Genomic DNA, 24,669 nt, shown 5'->3' on the forward strand with positions numbered 1-24,669 from the left:
GGATCTGGCAAATGACCAATGACACATCTGAATATGGACTGTCTCCTTCCTGAACACTTCTTTTTCATGTCTTTCACAATACCAGAGGAGGCTCACACCTCCAAGCTCCAGCTCGGGCCAAAAGGTCACATCCAGTGGTTCAAATGTACCAGCAAAAGGACCAAAGATGCACAAGAGAAGGTCTGCAAAATCAGCTCTGCATAAGATATGCGAGGGAATATTTTGAGGAATCCACCTGCTGAAATTGTACTGCAAGGATCAAATACGCTCTGGGCCAGACTGGCATTTGCAATTCTGTTTGTAACACCCTTTCCATAGCAATACTGTCACTGGATAACAGGAACGAACGTGTTACCAGCAGTTCAATGTTATATGTGTCTAGCACAATGGGGTGCATGCATGGAGCTGAGGCCTCTGTGCACTCCAAAGTAATGAGGAATAGCAGGGGGATGCTACTCTTGCTTCACTCTTTAGGTTACCAGTGGTATTATTTCCTGAGCCTCTGCAGCTAGTGACCGAGCATTAACCAGACCTGTTATACAAATAGAATATATTTCCTGTAACAGCCTTTTAAAACACTGTTTTCTTCTCTTCCAAAAAAAAAATAATCTTAGAAAATATCCTTGGACAGTCACCTCAGCAAACTGCAGGTATAGAGATTTATCAGTTCCCATCATAAACACATTTGTCTTTTTCCTTGTTTTATGTGAAAAATTACAGTTCTTTATGCAAAGAACCTTTCAGCTTACCTCTTTGTATTCATTGATCAGCTTTGTAAGTCCATTCAGTAGCATTGGGCCTAACGGCTTTATTTTACTTTCTGGGCAACTGGAATTAGAAACACCAACAAAGAGCACTTAATGCTTCCATCCCTTAAAAATATACTCCATCAGTATCACTTCTCTTTTCATCTTTGCTAAACTGAGAAACTACAGCTTAACATATGAAAATACAAGCACAACCCCCCTCCCCAGTTATTTTCAAGATTAAGGGAGAAAAACTACCTTCTGGCAGTTATAGTAGTATTTTTTGTCCTTAGTTCACTTATATATTGAATAAATAGGGTGGCCTGTATCTGTATCGCTGGAACACTGTGCTCACTCTTGATTACTTACATGATACAAATATGATGCACAAACTGCAAGGACAGACTTCTCAGTTTTGCATTTGTGTTTGCACCAAAGAGTCCATCGTAAACCACCTGGCAAAACAGAATAAAGAGCAGATCAGAGAGTGTCTGGCCTCACATTCAGAGGTTCTCTAACTCCCCTTCTTTTTCAAGCACCATCGTGACCAAACTCATTAGGAAGTGCAGTTTAGGAATGTATGTGTTACCTGAATGTTAGCTGGGAATGTTTCTGCAGCTTGCCTGGATCGCAGGAGATGAGGAACAATCTTTAATTTAACACGGGTGCTGACTGACTCTCGTTTCATTTCTGGTTTCAGAACAGATCCCTGTCAGAAAGAGAGTTAAGACAATGCAGTGCATCTTTGCATAGCAGTAACTTCTAACTTTACTAAATTATGTTCTGCAAATCAGAATGCACTGGGACAGAGAGAAAAAATACTCAATAGCAAAAGTGTTCACTGAAAGCAGAGATCAAAGGAAGTGATAGATTTAAGAAATATATATGCCTAGATCAACAAACAGATAAGGCAACTCAAAATACAGTTTCAAAAATTATGCATGTATGCAAGTCAGAAAGTAATCTTACCTCCTTGGTTTTCAATGGTATATCCCCAAGATACACTTTATACATTTTGTTGATTATAGCAGGATTGTTCCAGTCAATTAAGCTAAAGAAAAACACACACTGATCACCAACTCGTTATGATTCTGACCTTTGGTTACTTTTTGAAACATACATATTTTACAGCATTTTGCATCTTATTCATATTCTTACTTAAGTATTATTAGATCTGATTTGACTTCTAATCACTACTCCCACAACCACATATGTTATCAGGAGGAATGTGCAGTGATTACAGATCTCACCTACACATTGCAACAATTTTATTCCAAATAACTCATGAGAAATCTACATGCTCACTGCTCTCCCACCAAAACAAGACAAACTATGACTACTGACTGAAAACAGAATGGCTGTTTTTGAACAAATGTCTCCATATTCTTCAACTACAGTGCTTTGGTATTTCACTGGAGAATAGGATATTTATATTTCTAGGACTATTTCATTTTGGTCTCTCAGACAAACCTGTCTACGCACATGATAGCCATTGCCATGGAATCACAGAATGGTCTGGGTTGGAAACGACCTTAAAGCCCACCCAGTTCCAACCCCCTGCCACGGGCAGGGACACCTCCCACTGGACCAGATTGTCCAAAGCCCCATCCAGCCTGGCCTTGAGCACCTCCAGGGATGGTGCAACCATAGCTTCTCTGGGCAACCTGTGCCAGGGCCTCACCGCCCTCTGAGTGAAGAATTTCTTCCCTGTATCAAATCTAAACCTACACTCTTTCAGTTTAAAGCCATTGACCTTTTTCCTATCACAAAGTTCCCTCCCTATCTTTCCTGTAGGCACCAGTTAAGTACTGAAAGTCTGCAATGACATCTCCCTGGTGCCTCCTCTTCTCCAGGCTATGCAACCCCAGCTTTCTCAGACTTTCTTAGTAAGAGGTGCTCCACTCCTCTGATCACCCTTGTGGCTCTCCCTCTGGACCCACTCTAACAGGTCCACATCCTTCTTGTGCTGGGGGACCCACAGCTGGATGCAGTGCTCCACGTGGGGACTCACGAGGGCAGAGCACAGAGGGAGAATCACCTGCCTTGAACTGCTGGCCATGCTTCTTTTCCTGCAGCCCAGGACACCATTGGCTTTCTGGGCTGCAAGCATGCACTGCTAGCTCATGTTCAGTTTTTCATCCACCATGAATCTACCAGTGGAAGTCTATTTAGGGACAAAACTCATTAAGACTAAATCCATTGTACATGCAGAACACAGCAGCTAGCAAATCAGAACACTGTCCTTTCAAACCTAATGGTGTCTCAATCTCTGGATTGAGACTTTTCACTGAATGTCTCAAATTATCTGATGCTAACTATTGGAGAGACTTTTGAACACACAGACATACAAAAAGCATGGAATACAAAAATGTAAGCATGCATGTTTCAAGGAACTGGGGGATACAGAACCATCTCATTCTTTCAGTAAAGAAATTGATTACACAAAAGTGATCTTTTAAGTACAATATATTTCTCATAAAAGACATTTAACGTTTTGTATTAATGTGCATTTTGTCCAAACATGTATTTTGCTCTCCAAGCCCAGAACACCAAAACAAAGGGAAAGATGAGACCAGCAGTAAAGGACAGATTGCATTCCTTCACCAGACTGTGCTCACTTGGTAGAACCACCCCTTCCGCCACAATTGAGACACGTGAAGAGACTTGAATGGAGCAGGTTTCACATTACATATCTGACTCCCAAGTTAAGTAGCCCTGGACTTCTAGTCATACAGAAGCCACCCACATATTCCACTGACAGGCCTATCTCCTAATCTTCTAACATGAGCCAACAAACTTCACATGGTCAATGACTCAGCAAACAGTACTAACAGCAATTACTCCAGCCTCATAAAGAGTTAAAGAGAGAATATTATCACTAGATCATGAAAGCTGGGCTGCAGACAAGCAAAAAGCTTTTATAATGCAGACACCGGCAGCTGCCAAGCTTTCTAGACTACGGTCCGCCTCACAATTACACTGCCTTTACTTCCAAGCTAAATTAAATGAAAGTATGTATTTTCAATTCTGTGATTGAATGATTCTGAGTTGCCTGCTGTGAATCACACAGCAAGGCTTTATATATCCACACCGGACAACGTGGAAATTGAAAAGCAACAAAATGGCTCAAAAGCAATAGCAAAGATGACTGCAAATGGTTACAATTTCAGCTCCAGAGCCTGGTGATTTTTCCAGCTGTGAGGCTACAAGTACTGTTCCAAAACCCAGCCCCGTGGCAGATACATGAGGGGCTGTACCAGGCTTCCCTTCACAGCACAGTCTCTCTGGAGCACTACGTGAGCAGCAGTGAGCATCATTAGAAACACTAGCATCACCTTTTCTCAAAACCCAAATTTGTACCTTTGTTTGCTCTTCAGTTCAAGGTCAGCTGCAGTGGCAACACTGTGCCTTGTGTCACTGGAGGCCACAACCAGGTGTACAACAGCTTCAAGTTCTGGCACCTGCTCCGCTTCGATGAACTTCACTATCCCCAGCTTGCACTATTCAACAATGTGGAAAGTAAAGGCAGTATTACTGACAAGAAAGTGTGTGTTAAAATAACCACAGCAGCTCAACTGTCTGAAATGCTGGCTTTTGCTTGCTAAGCTGAAGTTCGTTTGTTCTCCCCACCTCTTTACCAGCCTCCTCTTGTCTCCTTTTGAAGCAGCCACTTGCAGCAGAGCACTGGCATACTGATCAGGAATATGCTGCTGCTTCTTGGCTGCAAGGGGCAGTTTCACCAACACTGGATAGTTTTGCAGCCTCACTATCTCCAGGAGGAAGATGCAAGAGGAGGCTGTGGATGTGTCTGCTTCCTACCCAGCTCAGAGAGCTGCCAGCAGGGTGAGGGAGGCACCTCTCACCCCCACCTCACCGTCGGGAATTTCTTTAAGGCATCGTGCCCGAGTCCTCCATGGCATTCCCTCAGGCAGCTAAAGTCCTGGCCAGAATGAGCTGGACATTTTCCCTCTAGCCTTCCCTTCCTCTGTTTGCAGCCATCCTTGCCACCACCCCCAGTCCCCTGAGATCAGCCCATCAGTGCAAATACCTGCTCCAGCAGCTCTGGTGTCCATGGGCTATCCCCAATTACCCTCTTGGCTGCATAAAAGCTCATCCCCGGAGGCGGCTGAGGGATTCCCGGACCTCCCACAGTACTTGACGAAGAGCCCTGTGCTGTGGGCACGTTTTGCCGACTCTGAGATTCATTCAGTACGTACCTAAACAGATGGGAATTGAGTTTCATTAGAGGCTTTACCACTCCACACTGCCAGTTGGATTCTATGTTGTAATACACATAACCTGTATTCTTCAATTAATCCCATGACTTTGACGTAAGACAGAATTTTATTCATTTGAGACTCAGCTACCAGTTACCCCAGCATATTCCACAAGAGCTGTAGCTATCTCACTATAGCTGTTTGGAAAAAAAACAGCAACTGCAAAACCCCTTGGTTAAGAAAAGGAAGGATCCACTGATGTTTCTGAAAAGAGTTATCTCAGGTTACAAACCAAAAAGACTGTTCTCTGCTATATTAGAACTCAATGCATAGCTAACACTAGATGTGACGAGGTTATATTAAAAGCTTTAGCAACATTTGTATGATTTCTATGAAAGACTTCAAGCCTAATAAGGGAAATAGTGAACCATATTCAACACAAAGCATCAGGAAGCAATCCCTGATGTCAAAAAATAAGCAAACAAATGAAAATATCTTGAAAACAGCAGTTTCAGTGCTGGGCAGGGAAAGAAAACAAAACCATAAGGATTAAATTTACAGTCTTTTTGTAGGCTGGCAAGTCTAGCCACCTTGAGTGTACATGTGTACCCTCCAAAAGCTACTCTACCTCTCCCTCTATGTTTGGAAGCTCACTCACTGCAACAAGGGATCATAATTTTAGAAGAGACAAACCTACCTGGAGTTCTGTAAGGCCTTTGACACTGTCCTGCATGACATCCTGATCTCCCAATTGGAGGGATATGGACTTGAAGGGTGGAGCATTCAATGAATAAAGAATTGGAAGGATGGACGCACCCAAAGAGTGGTGGTGAATGGCTCTGTCTTGTGGCTGGTGACAAGCAATGTCCCTCAGGGGTCTGTCTTGGGACCAGTACTGTTTAATATCTTTTTACTCTTTAATATCTTTTGTGGGAGACAGGGGGATTGGGCCAACCTCTTTTCGGTGGTTTGTGGAGACAGGACAAGGGGCAATGGTCACAAGATGGAGCCCAGGCAGTTCCACACCAACATGCGAAAGAACTTCTTCATGGTGAAGGTGACGGAGCACTGGGACAGGCTGCCCAGGGAGGTTGTGGAGCCTCCATCTCTGGAGATATTCGAGGCCCGTTTGGACGCCTACCTGGGCAGCCTGCTCTAAGGAACCTGCTTTGGCAAGGGGGTTGGACCAGATGATCTTTCAAGTTCCCTTCCAACCCCTACAGTTCTGTGATTCTGTGATCTTTATAAACAACATAGACTGAAGAATCGGGTGCACCCTCAGCAAGTTTGCAGGTGACACCAAGCTGAGTGGTGCAGTCACACAGCAGAAGGAAGGGATGCCATCCAGAGGGACCTGGACAGGCTGGAGAAGTGGGCCCACGTGAACCTAATGAGGTTCAATAAGTCCCAGTGCCAGGTGCTGCACCTGGGCCGGGGCAATGCCAGCCATGAGCACAGACTGGGAGAAGAGCTCCTGGAGAGCAGCCCTGCAGGGAAGGGCTTGGGGGCTCTGCTGGACAAAAGGCTCGACACAAGCCAGCAGTGGGTGCCTGCAGCCAGAAGGCCGACTGCGTCCTGGGCTGCACCAACAGAGGGGTGGGCAGCAGGGGAAGGAGGGAGGGGATTGTGCCCCTCTGCTCGGCCCTGGGGAGGCCCCACCTGGAGTGCTGCGTCCTCCTCTGGGGCCCCCAGCACCAGAAGGGTGTGGGGCTGTTGGGGCAGGTCCAGAGGAGGGCCATGAGGATGATCAGAGGGCTGGAGCTCCTCTCCTGTGAAGAAAGGCTGAGAGAGCTGGGGATGTTCAGCCTACAGAAAAGAAGTCTCTGGGGTGTCCTCATTGCAGCCTTTCAGTATCTAAAGGGAGCTTATCAAAAGAGATGGAGACCAGCTTCTTGCTCAGGCAGATAAATGGAAAGCAGGGTTTAAACTAAGAGAAAGTAGATTTAGATTAGATGTTAGGAGGAAATTCTTCAGTCAGAGGATGCTGAGGCACTGCAAAGGGTGCCCAGACAAGCTGTGGATGCCTCATCCCTGGAGGTGTTCAAGGTCAGCCTGGATGGGGTCCTGAGAAAACTGCTCTAGTGGGTGGCATCCCTGCCTATGGCAGGGGGGTTGGAACTGGGTGATCTGTTACGCTGATTCCAGCCCTGAGCCATTCTGTGATTCTCTGAAGAACTGTTTTTCTCCAGCCAGCCATTCTCTGTTCTGCATTCAGCACACAGAGAACAAAAGGAAGTAAGCAGTCTCAACAATGAGAATAGCTGTTCATCCCAAGTCTCCAAGATTAATGCTTGATTAGCCAAAACTTTAAACACTTACTTGATTTTGAGCTTAAAGCCCTAAAGTTAGGCTTTCTGGTTGTTTTACTGCATGCAGACTGGCAAGGCTCATTCACAACCAGGCAATGACTGAGCAAGATCTATCAGGCATAACTTCGTTATCAACAGCAATAAAGTCTCACCCCAGGGAGCAAGACTTGAAGAGAGAGTCAACCAGTGCCACAGGTGAGATGAAGACACACTCTGTGCACCTTCTGGAAAGAAAACGAAGCTAATAAAGTACAGACCACTACTCCTTTCCCCCTGCCCTCTGGTATTTCAAAACTAGTTGTCATGCTCTGCCAGTGTACAAAAGCACATAAGGAACCGGAGCCTCATTGAAATGCCAGAGGACTTCACCTCCTGAAGCTACAGCCACAGTAGCGTTGGGGTGAAGCTAGCAGCATTCACCTAGGCAGGTAATAAAAAGCAACTGACAGGTATGAGCTGTGAACACAGGGGTAGGTTGGGTGTTTTAAACTATAAACCACAACATCCAAATGGTAAGGACACGGCCCCCAAAACATGTGACAGAAGCACGGCTTCCAACAGAACTATGTAGAGAAACATCTGGTGCTCATTATTTTAAAAGTAATTGTTTTTTAGGTTAATCCACTTGAGTAAGGTGCTCAAAAAATCCTACTGCAATCAATAAACTATTAGACGAAGAAATATGTTCTAGTGATAAAATTATTTCTACTTTCCTTCAAGTTTCCCAAGTGTTAAGAAGACATTAAAAAATGTATAGAAAATAGATTCAGAGAAAGAGCTGCTTTCAGACACCAGAAGATTCCTAACAAGCAATGATCAGTAAATTCAAGTTGCTCTGTAAATCATTCTTGCTTTCAGAAATAGTGCTCACACCAAGACAACTCCATCACAGTTAAAATACTCTTCATCTAAAGACAGATGCAAGAGAAAGGTTTGACAACTGAGAAGTACAAATATTCAGAGATTATGCTTACTTATGACATTGGAGGGTCAAGCCTCAAATTCAACTGCACAAGTATAAGCACACATTTTGATTTGCTTTCTGTTTTACAGGTTGGGTTGCTTAAAAGATAGCCCACGTCTCATAGCTTCCCTTTGATCTCAGAAGAGGTCAAGGAGAGGACAACATTAACACCTGATTAAGTAGAGGTCAAGGAGAGGACAACATTAACACCTGATTAAGTAGAAAATAGATGTTTTGTTAAATGTATTGATCCCATTCGTACAATTAGGACCCTACTATAACATGTAACTGACTGCATTTGAGGTAGAAAATAACACCATACTTTGAATAAGTTTCCATAGGTGTGGTTTGTGATGTTTCACACATCAAGAACACAGGATTACCGGATAAGACTGGTATTTAACTTGTACTTACCCATAAGGCATAAGAAGAACATCCAACATAAAGTCCAAAAGCAGCTGTACAGTCTTTGGTTTCTCAGCAAGATTAAATGGAGAAGCTGCTGCTTTCAGTGGTTCAGCAGGGTATTTCATGTGAAAAAGGGTTGGTATTAGAAGATGCATTAGGCTGAAAAACAATTACATTTACTGCAACCATTAAAAAAACACATCTGTTTGTTCTTAACATTAAAGAGAAAAATCTTTACAAACATACATGGTCCTTAACAGCAAAAAGTACTTAACAGAACTTTCAATGATTCACAATCCAGCAGCCTCTATTTGAGACCCAATGTACTTAGCAATGGAAGACATAAGATAAAGCACCTACACAGACAATGTGTTTATTATACACCACTACAGACAATTTTTCCAAGAGTCTCTTTGCCTATGTACTTGATTTTTGGATAGGGAAAAACCATGTTCCCAAAGAAAACATTTTTTTACCCTGATCTCAAGAACAGGAGCAAGATATTACTGCAAGACCTTTCTGTACTATAAGATCATTTTAAAAATACCTCTATACTGTCACAGTGCTGTAGAAAAAATGAAAATATGATTTTAATGACAATTTCCAGTAACATCCTGGTGGAAACATCTCAGTGTAGGTAAGCTGCAGGATCATAATTAATATTTTTCTACAAGTGCTTAGTATACAGCAGCTCACCACTCCTGTGGTGATAACATCACCACAGGGAAAAAAAAAATCAGGAAATGATACAAATGATTTTACTAAATGACACAAGCAGAATATACTCCAAAAATGCGTATTCATACCTATCTTGCTGTGGTTGAGGTTTCCCTTCCATTGCAGTGAGAAGAGTTGGAGCCAATTCACATTGTCTTTCCACAGGCAAACGGGGGTATCCCATCTTAACATAAATTATGGTAAAATTCTAAGGAGTAGAAAAAGCACACAGTATTAGAATAGAACGAATGAAATACACATGCTTTAAATTCTTCTTGTATGCTGTTATATAAATGGCTGTTGGAAACAAACTACGTTTTGTAAGACCAATTTTTTAATTCCAAGGCTCACTGGATTGACAGCTTTTAAAGGGGAAGTTCAGCAAGACTTCAGCAAGTTGAAGAATAACAATGCAAAAATCCCTCTCTAGCTTCTCCTACTCACTGTCTGTTTCACCAAAAGCAGCTTTACCTAAGCCATAGCTTCAAGGAAATAAAATGCAATGTTTTCACTTACTTACATATAACCAAAATAGTAGGTGTTATTAAATAAATAGTCACCAACATAGCAAGTTTTCTCTTGAAACGTGTAATAAAAATAAAATATTTTATATATAAAAATAAAAATATGGTGTAATAAAAATATCACCATATTTAAAAACTGTGAATGCAATCCAAACAGAGTCTTATGACTGGACAGCAGAGCGGTACTGAATATTAGACTATCTTTAATTGCTAGCACATTGATTCAAATACAGCTCAGAACTGCAGAGATTATGTATTCAGTGACCTGGTTGAAATAAGTATGCAAATTTAGTAAAAAAAAAAATAAAAGTATCCTTTTTTTTTTTTAAAGTACTACTAAGAGGTTAAAAGCTATTGAAGATGAAGAGCTGAAGACAAAAGGGACTTTTCTAGTCTTTAGTTCATTCTGATAATTCCTCTCAACAAAGATTAATTGAGAAAAAACACATTAACAAAAGATAATTACAGAATGGTGCTGGTGATTGTGCAAGTTCTTTTTCTCTGGCTTGCCCTGACAAAATGTGAGCCCTAGTTACAATCCAGACATCATCTGCTGATCACAAGTACCACTCCATGATCAAAATAAATACTAAGTTCAGCTTGTTAAAAGGTGGAGTAAGGAGGAGGAGGCTGGGGATGTGTACATGCAGGGAGAGGGCTGACAGACACAGTACACCACCAGAGTCCAAAGCAGTGCAGGCCTCAGCTGCGTGCCTCCCTTGGTGGCAGTTATTTGGCAACCAAGTACAAGCTGCAATTCACAGCAGGAAAAGCTTCAGACAACGAAACAGACCTACATGGTGTTGAAGATGGAAGAATTATGCTTCTCTGTAGATGGGACTTACCAAAATTTTATGAAGCCCACTAATTCACTGCATAGAACAATATGTATCACGCAGATACATCAGTGAACACAGATTTTTCATGTGTGCTGCCAAAAAGCACAGTTTATGTCACACTTGTCTTCAAACAAGATGGTTCTTTTACTGCTCTACAGAACACAGGCAGACTAGAAGCCCTCAGTCACTCCCAAAAGGAGAACTCTGGATAATCCTACTTGCTTACAGACAACCTGAGAGTACTTCTACATGACTGCAGTTTAAAAGTTGCAATATTTTTCCTTCTGAGGCATCACATTTTCCTTTTATACTGCATATGAATTGGTAACCAGGTAAGATGGACAAAAAGTTTCCCTCTGATTTTATTGCTTTTTCATGGTGAGGACTTACAATAGATCTACCACAACTGAAATGAAAATTATCTTCATTAATGCAACAAAACATTTTAAAGTTATTTTTGCTTTACCTAATTAGGTGTCGTTGAACAACACCTAATCTACAAAATATTTTCATCTTCTCTTGCTCAGCTAACATCCTGACCCTAAAACCACACAAAAATGCGTTCTCGTGTTCAGAGAAATGCAGATGCTTTAATCAAGACACTGATCCTGCACATGTCAAGAAGGATTGGCAGTGGCTTGCAAAATAGGGCCTCAACAATAGGCCTTCTGTAACACAAGCAGTGACATGTCATGAATTCATGAAAAATCAAGACTGATTACCAGTATTTTAACAAAGTCAACAGAGTAGCTATTTTATGAACATAATTTTCACCCACACCAGACTATAAAGTTTAGTTTAAAAGAATTGCTTAAAACATCAACCTCATTACAGAAAGACACCTCTTAAGAGAACTGACAGAAATAAAACAGGAGTTTTTTAAGAATATTCTGCTTGTTACAAGTAAATTGGCAACTATTCTGATAAGAACCAATACTTACAGTGACAAAAGACACTGCAGAAGGATCTTGATATTGAACCAGCAATGTCTCTACTGGAAGCTGGATTTTTGGGCGACTTTTGATTCGCTTATTCAGATGAACGAGCAACTCCATGACCTGAGAGGAAGAAAACAAGAAATCCTCTAAGAACCACCAGTGATTTTACTACACTGGACTCCACACGTCCCCAGTGCACTAGGAAGGTATATTGCACACAAGTTGGGATGGAGCTTCCTGATTACTTAGTCTCTGAGAAAATGGTGTGCACTATTAACTGTGCTACCTTGAAGCCACCCTGACATGTCTCAAGTCACTATCAAACACATCAAACAGCTCAAACCATGCCACAGCCAACAACATCACGAAGTAGAAATGTGAAGAGGAAGTGATTACTGAAAACGACCAGTTCTTTCTACTCATTTAGCTGCTACCCCTCAGAATTCAGCCAGGCTTGGAAATTTGCATCGCTGCTGTCTGGGATCTATCTTTTGGCTGCAGAGTAACACCAACTCACAACACAGAACAAAAAGCAAAAACAAACACACAAAACCCATCCATATGAAAGTTACCAAATAACTGTATGAAAACTAATGTTTGGTGCTGAATAAGATAGAACTGTAATTCTTTAGTCAGGAGGAGCAGTGTCCTTTGTAAATCTTCTAAATTGGATGCTGTAACTCAATGGAGGAACTTAAGAAACTACAGTAATCTCCAGTATCTGGAGCAATGGGTTCAGAGAAATCACACGGAGCACCTGCAACTACCACATAAACCCTACCAGACTCTCATGCAAGGTGGTGCAAAAATATCAGTGGCACAAAACAGAGTCAGCTCAGCTTCAGTAAAACCAGACAGCCAGTTCCAGAAAGTCACAGATGCATGGTGACTTCAAGCAATTCAGGTCAAGGAGCCAGGGGCACACTGTCCTGAGCTGTTGATGGCTCATTACCTTAGTAAAGGCATGGTGAAAAAAGCAGCTAAATAGCTGTCACTGAAGTTGGTGATGGAAACATCTGATTGATATGCATTCTGACCTGCCTGTCATCTAAAACACCATCTTTGCACCCGCTTCACAAGTAGATATCAAACAAAATAACGTCCAGATATAATCCAGAGGAATTGCATGGCTGACCGCAAGCAATGGGACTGAGACCAGAGATAAGCTGACAAAGTAAAGCTGAAAGCTATCAACTTTTCATATTGATAAAAATTCCCTTTAATTTAGAGGGGAATAAAACTGTCTGCACACACTGAGAAGAAGAGAAGCATGCACATGACATTGTAAGTTTGAGGGAACTGTTCATATTGCCCTTGACAGCTGTTAAAAAAAATGGGTTGGATTTGGTTATGTGAGAAGGTTTAGCTCATGCCCCGCTTCTCTAATCATTAACATCGAATCAGTGCACTAATGATCTCAACCAGCAGTACCTATCTGAGCTGAATCAAATACCTGCACTTTTGAGCTTGAGTGCTTTGTATGTTTTTACGTTGGCATCATGCAGTATGCAGAGAGATACTATCCAAAATGGCACAAACACTGCCAGTGCATCAGAACTTCTTGGAGCTGAGAGAACTTGCACTGGATTAGCTGTGCGTGTGACAGAGGCTGGGCTGGTAACTGTTTCAGCAAAAGACATCCTAGAGCTGAACTTACGTCACCTGTTAAACTGTGGCTTGAAGAGGGATTAGATTACCTTTTCAGATCAAATTGGTTAGGAGGACACATGCATTGCGAGCTTATTCGCATACCTAGACTATATCCTAGACCTGAAAATGGACGAGAACAAGGAGTTCAAATTATTAAATAACACAAATAGTATTGCTATGACATTCACAAAATTAAGGACGAGGTAAAACCAAACAAAGCAATGTATTAAGGCAGCAGGAGGGAAAGGAAATTTTATTTTTCCCTTTCCATTCTAACAGCGTAAGGTTGAGGAGAAAGTCAACCTGGAGGTTCAGAGTAAACTTACAGTCTAATCAATCCATCTGCTGTATTGAACCTGACTGGGTTTGCATGGCAAGGGTTTGGCAGCAGGGGGGCTGCAGGGGTGGTCCCTGTGAGCAGTGCCCAGCAGCTGCCCCATGTCAGAGCAGAGCCAGCTGCACCCTGTGGGAAGGATGCATGCTTGAGCTGCTCCTGAACAGCAGCAGAGAAAATGTTATGGATTGACCACAACCCCTGCTGCTCACCCACCTGCATCGCTGGGGGCAGGAGTTAGATGCATTGAAACAGAAGCTGAGCCTGGGAAGAAGGTGGTGGGAGGAAAGGTGTTTTTACTTTGCTTTTAGTTCTCACTATCCTGCTCTGTTATTAACTGAAAATAAATTAATAAATAATAAATTAAATTAAGGAAAGCCAGTAGATGTAATATTGTTGGATTTCAGCAAAGCTTTTAGTACTATCTCGCACAGCATCCTTCTGGGCAAAACGTCCAGCACAGAGCTAGACAAGAACATAATGCAACGGGGGAACAATTGGCCAACAGATTGGGCTCAGAGGGATGTAGTAAATGGGGTTACATCAAGCTGGAGACCAGCCACCAGGGGGGCTCTGCAAGACCCATTTTAGGGAGTTTTCTTTTATGTTTTCATAAATGACTTGGATGCAGGACTCACATGCATTCTAAATAAATTTGCAGGCAACACTAAATAAGGAGGAGCCAATGCTTCCCTTGAGGGTAGCGAGGACTTGCAGCAAGACCTTGACAAACTAGAGCTGGGCATCACCAACTGCATGGCATTTAGCAAGAGCAAGTGCTGGATTCTGCACCTGGGACAGGGCAACACTTCATATACATACAGACTTGCCCTGGCAGCCCAGAGGGGCTATGATTCTGTTGTGCATCATGCTAGGACTCTTTGATAATAGCAATACATAATATTATTGCTACAAAAGTTGCAAGAGATACCTGACAGGAGACAGCAGAGTTTTGTCACTGTGCCTACAGTTAGTCACTGGGTGAACAAATTTTGTGCTTCTCTTTTCTCTACCCCATCTACTTTTTTGCCTTTCTTTTCCAATGTAAGGAGTGTTCACGTAGAAAGCCATATTTGCCTTCCTTCCATTTCCTTAACATGATTTTGAGGCCAGGGTTGAGTAATGGGCACATTCTTTACTGTCCACCAGGCACGATTAGAAAACTAGGTGTTAGTGTTTAGAAGCCATGAGCATTTGAAAATAAACCAGACTTCTTAGACACTTTCCACCAGCTTAGTAGAAAAATAAAAGCAAGTACCAAATTGAAAAGCTTAGTTCTGACATAAGTAGCAGAAGAAGACAAGATGCAGATTAAACAGATTTATCTGCATGTTACTCAGTGTTAGTGCTCGTTAGAATTAAAAACTAAAAGTGTTTTCCCCTTCTCTCTGTATCACTGATAAAATATTTTGATGTCTATGTACAGAATCAAACAAAAAAATCAAAACCAAATACAACTTATTGTTATACTTTGAATTTATATCAGAAGCAGAATACTGAGAGAGTCAACTTCCCTTCTCTGATAATGGCAAGAGCAGAATCCAGGGTCATTGACTGGATTTGACAAATACCAGAAAGCACTCTTATGTTCTTATGATACCATCATCATCTCGTACAGATAATAATCTATAGCTTAAGTATATAAAAGGGGGAAGAGGAAACAAGTTTTATTTCATTATTCATTCTAACACAAAAACTACACTACATCATAAGAATGACGCGTGACTTTGAGAGACCTCTCAAAATCTAATTTTCAAAGGAGTAGTCCTCCCTCTTTCCTGAATCTCACATCGTTCCAGAGAAAAGAGAATGCTTTCCAGATTATAAATGGAAAAAATGGTATCTCTATCCATGACAAGGAAGTTAAAGCTAGAAGACACAAACCGTTCTGTGATTCTATGAAAAATATCATTTAAAAATACCCTAAGGAATATCACAAGTTCGTTGGGTGCCTTCCTTCACAGTTTTAAGAGCACATAAGCATGTATTCAGAAAAACCCTCCTTCTGAGTCTGAACATTTGTCCTTCAGCATCGTGGAATGGTTTTTATGGCTATGGATCCACTTTCATGTGATCATGGCTGGGAACACGTTTTGTATAAAATCTGTGCTCCAGTTATTGGCAGGTTCTGATTTACTGCAGAGTTCAAGTGAAGGTACAACCATTTCCCTATTTCTTCAAAACAAAGAGGGGAATCTGGGTCATGCCCCCAGGGACCCCCATATCCTTCCTCCTCTCCAGCAGCTGACCAAGAAATCCCCTGTTCACTCTGAGAGCCAGCTTCTCCAGTGGTCTCATCCCTAGAGACTACGGTCTCTCCGACTGCTAGCACCATGATACCTTCCTCCTGCCCCCAACACAGAGTCCCTCACCCCGAAAAAGAGCTGGAAATGGAATTTAACAAGACAACAGGACAGACTGTGCTGACCAGATGCAGGACAAGGACAGGCAAGCATACCAACCAGTGAGTTGCTTACATGCCACTGGTCCTTTTTATCCATTCTTTCCTCTACTCTATCACAATTGCTTCTCCTTAAGTCACCTCAATCCACCCCTTTCACCACATTTGGTTCCTCTAACCATCACATAGTAAGGCTTGTGCAATCCCAAAGTGCTCTTCTACTGCACCTCACTGCGTCCACTACCCCTAGGCAGCACCCCTTCAGTTCAAACAGTGCTTTGATGTTGGCTCATGTCACCTAACGCAGCGAAACAAATTCCTCAGGAACATACTGAATTCCGCCTCCAAATTGGTTTGTTCCTTAGTCCTAATTCCTGCAACTAGACAAGCCCCAAACCATTCATCAGGTGGAATTTAATGTGCACCTGAGTAAACTCTGCAATAAAGCTGCCATCTGTAGCAGGGAGCCAAACTCTTTCAGACAGAAATTAAATTGCATCTTAAAAACTATTTGGTCCTCACTCCTAGTTCTGTTACCAGGTTAGTGAACGAGACCCATAAGCAACTCTTCACAGTCTTTTGCACAGAAGCAGGCTAGCACCACATGTGTTGTGTGTCCAGACAGGTGATGCAAAAGAGCTCTCACCTGGAAGTCATGCCAGTTGCCTCTGTGGCAGTAAGTCTCTGTCCCAGGCTAACTCACAGTTATCTGGCTTCAAGTGGAAACAAATATAGCCTCCACACCTCTGCAAAAGCCACACATCTGCCCAAAGTCTCTGCTTATACAGGCAATGAGTGTCTTCTCTAAGCCCTGGGAGCTGTAATAAACCCATTCTTCTTATCAGGCTCATGACAACGTTTCCTGAGAGAGTAAATTTCTTCACAGAGAACATCCAAGAGCAGTAAAGCACCATTCAAAAGTATCTGCTTCTGCATGATGAAGACAACATACCACCACAGTGAACCGCACCCTTACCTTTTTACGCACTCCTTCCTGTGTGCTGGACAGCTTGAGGAGAACAGGGGGTAGGAATTTGGAAATAATATTCTGTAACTGCTCATCTGTTTCCGCATGGCCAAGACGCAAGAACACACGTTCAAGTTGATCTGCAGAGGAAAAGAGAGAGAAACCTGTTGAAACTCAAAATTTCTGTAAGAAGAACTTTTTCTGAAAACACCCTTATGGGCCTATAAGAGATGCCACACACAGTTCTCAAAGTAATTCTGTCTCAGTGCAGAATTCAATACAATACTCAGCACAGATTCACCTTCTACTTTTAACGGTAGCTGACCAAACTGTTAAATACATTTTGTTAAACCAAATGTATAAATACCTAAAGCACAGGAGGTAAATGGACAGAGCCAGGCACTTTTCAGTGGTGGGCAGCCATCGGACAAGGAGCAATGACCAAAAACAGGCCAATACTGAGCAAACCAGCCCAATGGCTTCCAGTACGAGCCTCCACAATCACGTCCAGACCACTCCTATCAAAGACAAAAGCAATTCATACCTCCCTGACATTGTTGTGCTGTGTTTCAAATAAAATCCGGAACATATCCAAAGGTGGTGAGAAAGGTTAGCATCTCTAAGTCACTCCTTGCCCTTTCTGCTTTGACAGCAAAGTCGTGCAGCTGGAGAGCTGCAAACTTTTAAAAGTGCGCTTGCTGTGACCTGCATTCAGACTATTGTGTTCAATATCTCTGCTAGATAATTAGAGGGCAAAAAGATTTGTCCAGTTCCTGTTGGTATTCTTGCTAAACTTAGGGTTCTGGTTGTCCACAGGGATCCCACTGCAGATGTTAAGTAAACGGAACAAAATGTTAACCCTGTAAAACAGGACTCGAGACATATTACAGATAAAAAAAAAAAGTCTAGGCAAAGCACCAGGTAAAAGCTTGGGACAAGCCACATCATCACAGCTGTGAGTGAATTAGCAGGCTGTGTACCTGAAAGCAGAAGAAACAAGCTGTAAAGTGAAGTAGTTGTTAAAGAGCTTGAGACTCCTGCTCAAGAGTGACACTGAAGGGAGAATTCATAGGGCATACTGACACAGGTTCACTCGTTCTGCCTGTGGCCTTACATTGAGTCACACAGGTCTACAAAATCTGGATCAATCAGCTTTATGAACCTGTACAAATACTGCCTGAATCAGTTAGTGGTTTGTAAAAATGTGTTAACCTTTTTTTTCCACAACAGACAGCATCATCAGACAGCGTCATCATGATGATCAGAACAAGATCACAAGTGTGAAACACAGGAGATGTTGCTGAAACTTAAAACACAAAGTTCCCAAAAATCACTCTGTGAAGCTGCTGGGGTGTTGTAACAAATTCATTTTCCTCCGGGGAGGAGACCTGCTGCTAGAACAAGGAAAGAAAACAACAAACTAACTTGGACAAAGAGATAGAAGTTGAAACTTCTGCAAGATCGAGAGGGGACAATAAACGCAAGAAGCATTTTCTCAGAGAGCTGGGAGAAGATCCCTTCAAGGAAACAGATGAGACCGAAGCCTGCTGTCAGCAGTGCAGGCACAAGGCCTGAGGGCCATCTGTCTTTGCACAGAGAACGGAGGAGTCCCTATTTTAAGCACTGGCACGCAGCTGCCCTGACAGCTACACCAGAAGCCGAGCAAAGCCTGCCCGGTGCTCCCGATGCGTGCAGCCACGTCCACAGGCAGCAAGGGGACCCAGCCGGCGCTTCCAAAGGGACTGCAGGTCTCGAGACATCCTACAAGGAGGAAACCATTCGCCCAAGGACTAATCTGATCTGCTACAAGCCAGGATTAAAGGGTGACCCAGGAGAGCTCTCCTTCAGCAGAGAAGGATCTCCAGGATCCCTAAGCATGGAGCCGAAACCCTCCCCGTCCCGTTTTATGGCCCCCACTGGGGACTGTAAAACCGCAGGGCTGTGATTTCAGCAGGGGGCCACTAGGATTTATTACGATAAAATGCATTAAAGTGAGAGGTCTAACTTGCTTTGCTACATACCACAGGGGGAAAAAAAAAAAAAAAAAAAAAAAAAAAAAAGATGGCACAAGAGCACTTTGAATAAACACTGGCAACTAAAATTAAACTGCTAGTGCAATCTTACGGCAAGGCGCCTTTGCCAGTCTAGGGTTAGCCATTGCTAACCCAAACTGAACCTGAAACGCAGTCCATCCCACAAAACACCTCCTGTAACATCTCCTTTCACAAGCTGATTGATATCGTTAGCAAGGATAATCTGTGAAGTTTTTGGAAGAATTGCGAGAAATAAGTAAAGGGGAGATGATGTTTCATAAAACAGAGCTATATTCCCATCTTAAAAGCTGCTGTTTAAGAAAACGGATTGTGCGAAGGCTTCTCCTTCCTAAATCTCACATTACACTCTCACCTAAAATTTAGAACTGCAATAGTGCCTTGCTAAGCTCCAGCACCCTCTGTATTAGCTAATTATAATGTTTATAAAATTACTGCATAGTCAATCTACTGCAAGTCTGCTGAACACACGGATGGGGGAAGACTGTCAGAGACCGAGGGCTGCCTTTTAATACAGTCCAGAGGACTTCAGAAAAACATCTGATGAGAAAGCTGAAATGAAAGGGAGAAAGGAGGAAAGGAAGCAGGCTTCACTGGAACAACAACTGGAAAATGCAGTGCCCAGACATGCCAGGCTCTAAATAACTCACTCCAGGATCAAACTTGCACCTTCAGACCAACGGAGAAGAGCAGGCACGCCTGGACCACTCTGAGCTTTGGGGTTCACTCCACAACGGGGAGCCCCATGCTCCACAAGAGAGCTTTGGAAGGAGCTGCCCAAGTAAGATTAATTCACTGCTGTCATTCAGTGCATCACTGATTGCATTATTTTCATTAAAAAGTTTCCCTTTATAAAGAAAGGTGAAAGCTAGCAGCCATTTCTTTAAAGGGAGATGACAGCTACACCACCCAGAACCTGGTTATGAGGTATGTGACAACCACAGTCCCAGTCAAACTTACCCACAACATCAGCTATCACACCAGAAATCATGTCTGGGTTAATACCTACCCTTAGAAATATGACGTGTGCCACAGCTACGATGATGACCTTTTGCTGGGGATTAAAATAAACAGCCAAGAATGAACTGCACGAGTAAAAGACTGAATACCAGATGGTTTTATTTTTAAAACCCAAGCAATTAAGTCCATGCAAAGTTTGTAATAGACATTCATGCATTTTGGCATAAATGCAACCTCTTTCCTAGCTGCTGTGTTGCATTTTCATACATTTCATTTTTACTAGTGTTTTCTTGAAAAACAACACACATCTACAAAAGGATGAACACAAACAAGGAGAATTTAACAACAGGCACTGTATGTGGAGAGGCCTTCCATTTCCCTGTACGTGGAAGAACAAAGTGGCAAGAAAACAAGATAAATCTTTGTATCCTCGCTTCCAGCAGCAGTGTCCAATTTGTGTCTACAGACATGGTGTATTTGGAATCTGAAATCCTTGAGTTACCATGGCAATGCAGTTACTGATTTGTGAGAAAATGCATGTTTCACTTCTGGCTCTCTCCAGTCTCCATTTAAAATTACGGGAGGAAATATAGGGTTCAGTACTCCAGACCACACCTCTTGCAAAAAGCGAAGGAATAGATTTCAAAACACAGATAACATACAGCATACAAGTTTTACAAGAAAGTCACGCTAACAGCAAGGCTCTGACTCGTGCTTCGTAGGCTTCCAAACCCTGTGACACGGGCCCTAGCAGAGTCAGAACTATTTCTCAGCCTCCCTACTTCAGAGCTGACCCTGCAGTCACTCCAGCCAAGAGCAAACCTCCAGCCTGCTACTGAAACAACACGCCCCCTCTGCCAGTTTTGCTATGTGGTAGCTTGCCAAAGGGAACAGCAGAAAGACACAGAAAGGATACAGTAAATAAATAAACAGCCTAACGTTTTCCACCCTTTTACAATGGCGTTTCCCTACCTACTTCCTTTTATTTTATTTTTTTCCTAGTTAAAATCACATACTTCGAATGCTTGGCCTTCCTAAGGTAGCTAGCTCACTGCTTACCCATCCCTTTATCGGAGAAGTCCCCTGTGGTCTCGGCTGAGCTCAGTTCCACTTCATGTGTCCAGGTTTTCCTCCCCATCCTCATGCAAGATACAGAATTAGCTCCCTCTGGCACTTACTGCTGTTATATGCAGCACGTCGGCCATTCTGCACACACCTCTCAGCAGCATATATTGGTGTAATTGCATGTCAAGCACCAGAAACACCCTTCTTTTTACGAAAAAGAGACTCAGGGAACTACTTAGACCAGGTCACATCAAGGTAATTATACTTAATAATTTAACTACCCTTGTAGCCCCAAAGAGAGTCTTGAGTCCTCTGCAAAACATAGTAGAAAAGCAAAGCTCCGTGCATAAAGCTGGAATTTGTCTTCACTTCCCTGAAAAAAATAGTCTGTTGGACAAATTACTGGGACTGCCACACTGAAGTATTTCCAGAAGCGTGTTTCACTGCAGCATACAAACAAACAAAAAAACCTCAATTACTGAGCTCTGTTGAACCACTATGCTGCGCTCAGTGTCCCCCAGCCCTCTCTCCAAAATGCCCTGCAGCATGTAAAGACTACTGGACACAGCTGGGTTTTGACTTCCCTGCCTTGACAGCGGGCAGTTTTCGGTACCACTACCTGCTGCAAGCAAGAGCTGTTTGTTTCTGTGCTATTCTGCATGCAGGCAGGGAACCAAACCAGCTCCCGTCCACTGTGCCGCTACTAGAATAGAAGTCAAATTCTTGTTAAGATGGTATTAGACTCTGAGAGAAAATATATCTGGCATGATTATAGTAGCAAACAGTGAGTCAGGATTTGCTGGTGCTATTCCTGGCTCTACCAGTAACCCATTATGTGCCTACAGGCAAATCACTTAAGGGAGCGTTTGCAGAGCCAGGCTCATCGCTGCATTATTTTACAAGCTCTGACTGGAAAAGGGTGGGAAGGCCTGGGGGTGAGGGAATGTTTTCTCTTTTGTCCATCTTGTTCTTCCATTTCATAGAAAATCTTTTATAAACGGTTTGACTGACGTGCCAAAATCCAAATATTTTTAACATGCCAGGTTTAGGATCTCCATTCAATTGGCTGTCTCCTCTTCCTCAAAATGAACTGTTCCTTCCCTTGCGCCTGAACTCTTAAAGCTTCAGGACCCATTTAATGATTTTGCATTGATTTTTAACCTGCATTATCTTCACTCTCATGCTGCCTTCAAGTAACTAGTCCTCTAGGAGAGTAAGTACCCTCATACACAACCTAAGCAAACAGCAAGAGGTCTTGTGTTTGCCTGGTGCTGTAGATCGAAGTTTCCTATAGCTATACATATGTAAAGCAAGGAAAATTGATCTTCCAGTCTGAAACTAGTAATAATTATGCTTGTTATTTTGGGACTTATCGTCATCCTAAAAAGGAACAAATTTCTTTCCAAATACCCTGAAATTTGACTATTTAAACGCACCAAAAGATGGAAAGCCTACACGGAGGTTGTTTGGTTTCCTGCTCCTTCACCTTAAAAATAAAAGCTAATGGAAAAAGAGAGATTTAAGTAGGACTGCAGTACTTCCTATTCAGCGACAGATGAGGAACTGGGGAAGAAGAAACAAGCCAACACTCCTTCCTTCCCCGCTGGGCCAAGGAAGGTGTCCGACCACCCCATACAACCCCTATACAACCGCTGTGGGATGCAGCGGGCCAGCACCCTGAATTACATCACGTAACCACCGGCACGAAGCTCGCTGTGAGGACGTTCGTCCTCTCGCAGGGATTAATTAACACAACGGGCCGTTTAGCACCTGATACGTGGCTGAGGACTAATTTTTTTTTTTTTGCAGGGTCAGCATCTGGAGGCAAGGAGCCGCAGGCTGGCCGGTTACAGGAGAGGCTCTGGGATGGCAGCGGCAGGCGGGTCTGCCCCTACCACAATTTATCCCAGTTGCCAATGGAATAAATAGCCTGGCATTTGTGCCCTCTGCCTCAAGGGCCGGCGTAACCTGAAGATCCTTCTTGCTCCGGCACAGGGTCCTGGGCTGTGTGGTTACATAAAGGACATCCCCACCGCCGCTGCCACCCAGCAGCGCCTAACAAAGAGACAAACAAAGGCATCACCCCCGCGGAGACACGCAGAGACCAACGCCGGCAAAAAATCATAATAAATAAAATAAAACAGAACAGAGGGAGGCCTCAGACCTGAACCCCAACCGCAGAAACACAGCCCCGAGCCCTCCCGCTGCCCTTCATCCCGCACAGCCCAGCGCGGGGCCCTCTGGCTGCGCTGAGTCATACGCGAGCTGCTCATTGCCCCTCACGCCAAAAGCAGCGCCTTGACACGGCAGGGGACGCAGAAAACACGTATAAATATATATATATATAAATTATTGTTATTATTTTTTAAAGTTCCGTGGGCGAACGAACAGCAGGCCGGCCCCTGCAGCGCAGGTCGTGCCCGGGGGGGGGGGGGGGTCAGGGACCCAACACGGACCCCCCCCTAGCCCCAGGTGACCCCAAATCGGGCACCCCTCGCCCTGCCGGGGGGCTCCACACCCAGCCCGGGGTCGCCCCCCGAGGGCAGCCCGGGAACGGAGCGGGGCCGCCAGGCACCCCCCGGGACTACATCTCCCAGCCGGCCCCGGCTGGCCCCGTCCCCAGCCGCGCCCCCGGCCGCCCAAGGGGCTGCCCCGGGCCGGGGGGCTGCGGGCGGCTGCCCCCCATCCCTGTCCCCCTGCCCGAGCCCCGGCGGCGCTTACTGAGCTCGTCCTGGGCGGCCGCGGCGGCCGCGGCCATGTTGTGCTGCGCAGGGAGGGAGGGAGGGCGGTGAGAGGCGAGGCGAGCCGCCGGCCGACCGAGCCCTGGCCCGCCTCCTTCTCCTTCTCCTCCTCCTCCTCCTCCTCCTCCTTCTCTTCTTCCTCCTCCTCCCCGCTGCTCTCCCCACGAGGGGCAGGCGGCCCCCGCCCTCCCGCTTTATATTTAGAAAGAGCTGAGCCATCGCTCCCCCCCCCCCGCCCTTCCCTTCCTCCTCCTCCTCATCCTCCTCCTCCTCCTCCTCCTCCTCCTCCTCCTCCTCCTCTCTCCCCGCCGCCGCACTGACCCGAGTCCATGCTGACCTCCATGCCGGCGCGGGCACACGGCTGGCGAGGAGGAGGAGGAGGAGGAGGAAGAGGAGGAGGAGGAGGAGGAGGAGGGACGGCAGAGCCTCGCCTCCCCCTAGCTGCAGCCTGCACGGCTGCTGCACGGCCGGGGGCTGGGCTGTGTCCGTCCCCCCCCCCCGGCTCCGCCCAGGGCCGGGCTGCCCCCGCCGGCTGGGATTTCTGGGGTAAAATCCAGAGATTTCAGCCCGGTGGGTTCATCCCAAGTGGAGCCGGGAGAGCTCCGAGATGATCGCCCTGCCGGCGGTGGCACCCGCCCCGGTGTCGTGTGGTGTCGCGAAGCAGCGCTGTGTCGCGATAGGGGCATCTCCCCGACAGGAGAGGCTGGGGTTTGGAAGGGCAAGCGGTGAGAGATGAGCTGGCAGACAAAGAATCACAGAATCGCAGAATTTCTAGGTTGGAAGAGACCTCCAAGATCACCCGGTCCAACCTCTGACCTAACGCTAACCAGCCCTCCAC

The 24,669-nt window shown here is 44.4% G+C and overlaps 1 protein-coding gene across 2 annotated transcripts in view; it reads right to left on the minus strand.

Annotated features, from left to right (window-relative positions):
* Positions 1 to 24,294, minus strand: part of ECPAS (Ecm29 proteasome adaptor and scaffold) — a 61,167-nt gene extending 36,873 nt beyond the window's left edge. Inside the window, exons 1-11 of one of the 2 annotated variants that reach the window (XM_038170014.2) lie at positions 24,153 to 24,294; positions 17,024 to 17,154; positions 11,666 to 11,782; positions 9,451 to 9,569; positions 8,651 to 8,803; positions 4,795 to 4,963; positions 4,107 to 4,246; positions 1,716 to 1,797; positions 1,336 to 1,455; positions 1,116 to 1,201; positions 750 to 828 (exon numbers count right to left, since the gene is read on the minus strand). In XM_038170014.2, coding sequence (XP_038025942.1) covers positions 750 to 828; positions 1,116 to 1,201; positions 1,336 to 1,455; positions 1,716 to 1,797; positions 4,107 to 4,246; positions 4,795 to 4,963; positions 8,651 to 8,803; positions 9,451 to 9,569; positions 11,666 to 11,782; positions 17,024 to 17,154; positions 24,153 to 24,174 — 1,218 coding nt within the window. In that variant the 5' untranslated portion in view covers positions 24,175 to 24,294. Of the gene's footprint in view, positions 1 to 749; positions 829 to 1,115; positions 1,202 to 1,335; positions 1,456 to 1,715; positions 1,798 to 4,106; positions 4,247 to 4,794; positions 4,964 to 8,650; positions 8,804 to 9,450; positions 9,570 to 11,665; positions 11,783 to 17,023; positions 17,155 to 23,811; positions 24,021 to 24,152 lie in introns of those variants that run through there. The other variant, XM_027446211.3, reaches the window with a different exon arrangement.
* Between the last annotated feature and the right edge of the window lie 375 nt (positions 24,295 to 24,669).

Source organism: Anas platyrhynchos, chromosome Z, assembly GCF_047663525.1.
Source record: "Anas platyrhynchos isolate ZD024472 breed Pekin duck chromosome Z, IASCAAS_PekinDuck_T2T, whole genome shotgun sequence".
Lineage (NCBI taxonomy): Eukaryota > Metazoa > Chordata > Aves > Anseriformes > Anatidae > Anas > Anas platyrhynchos.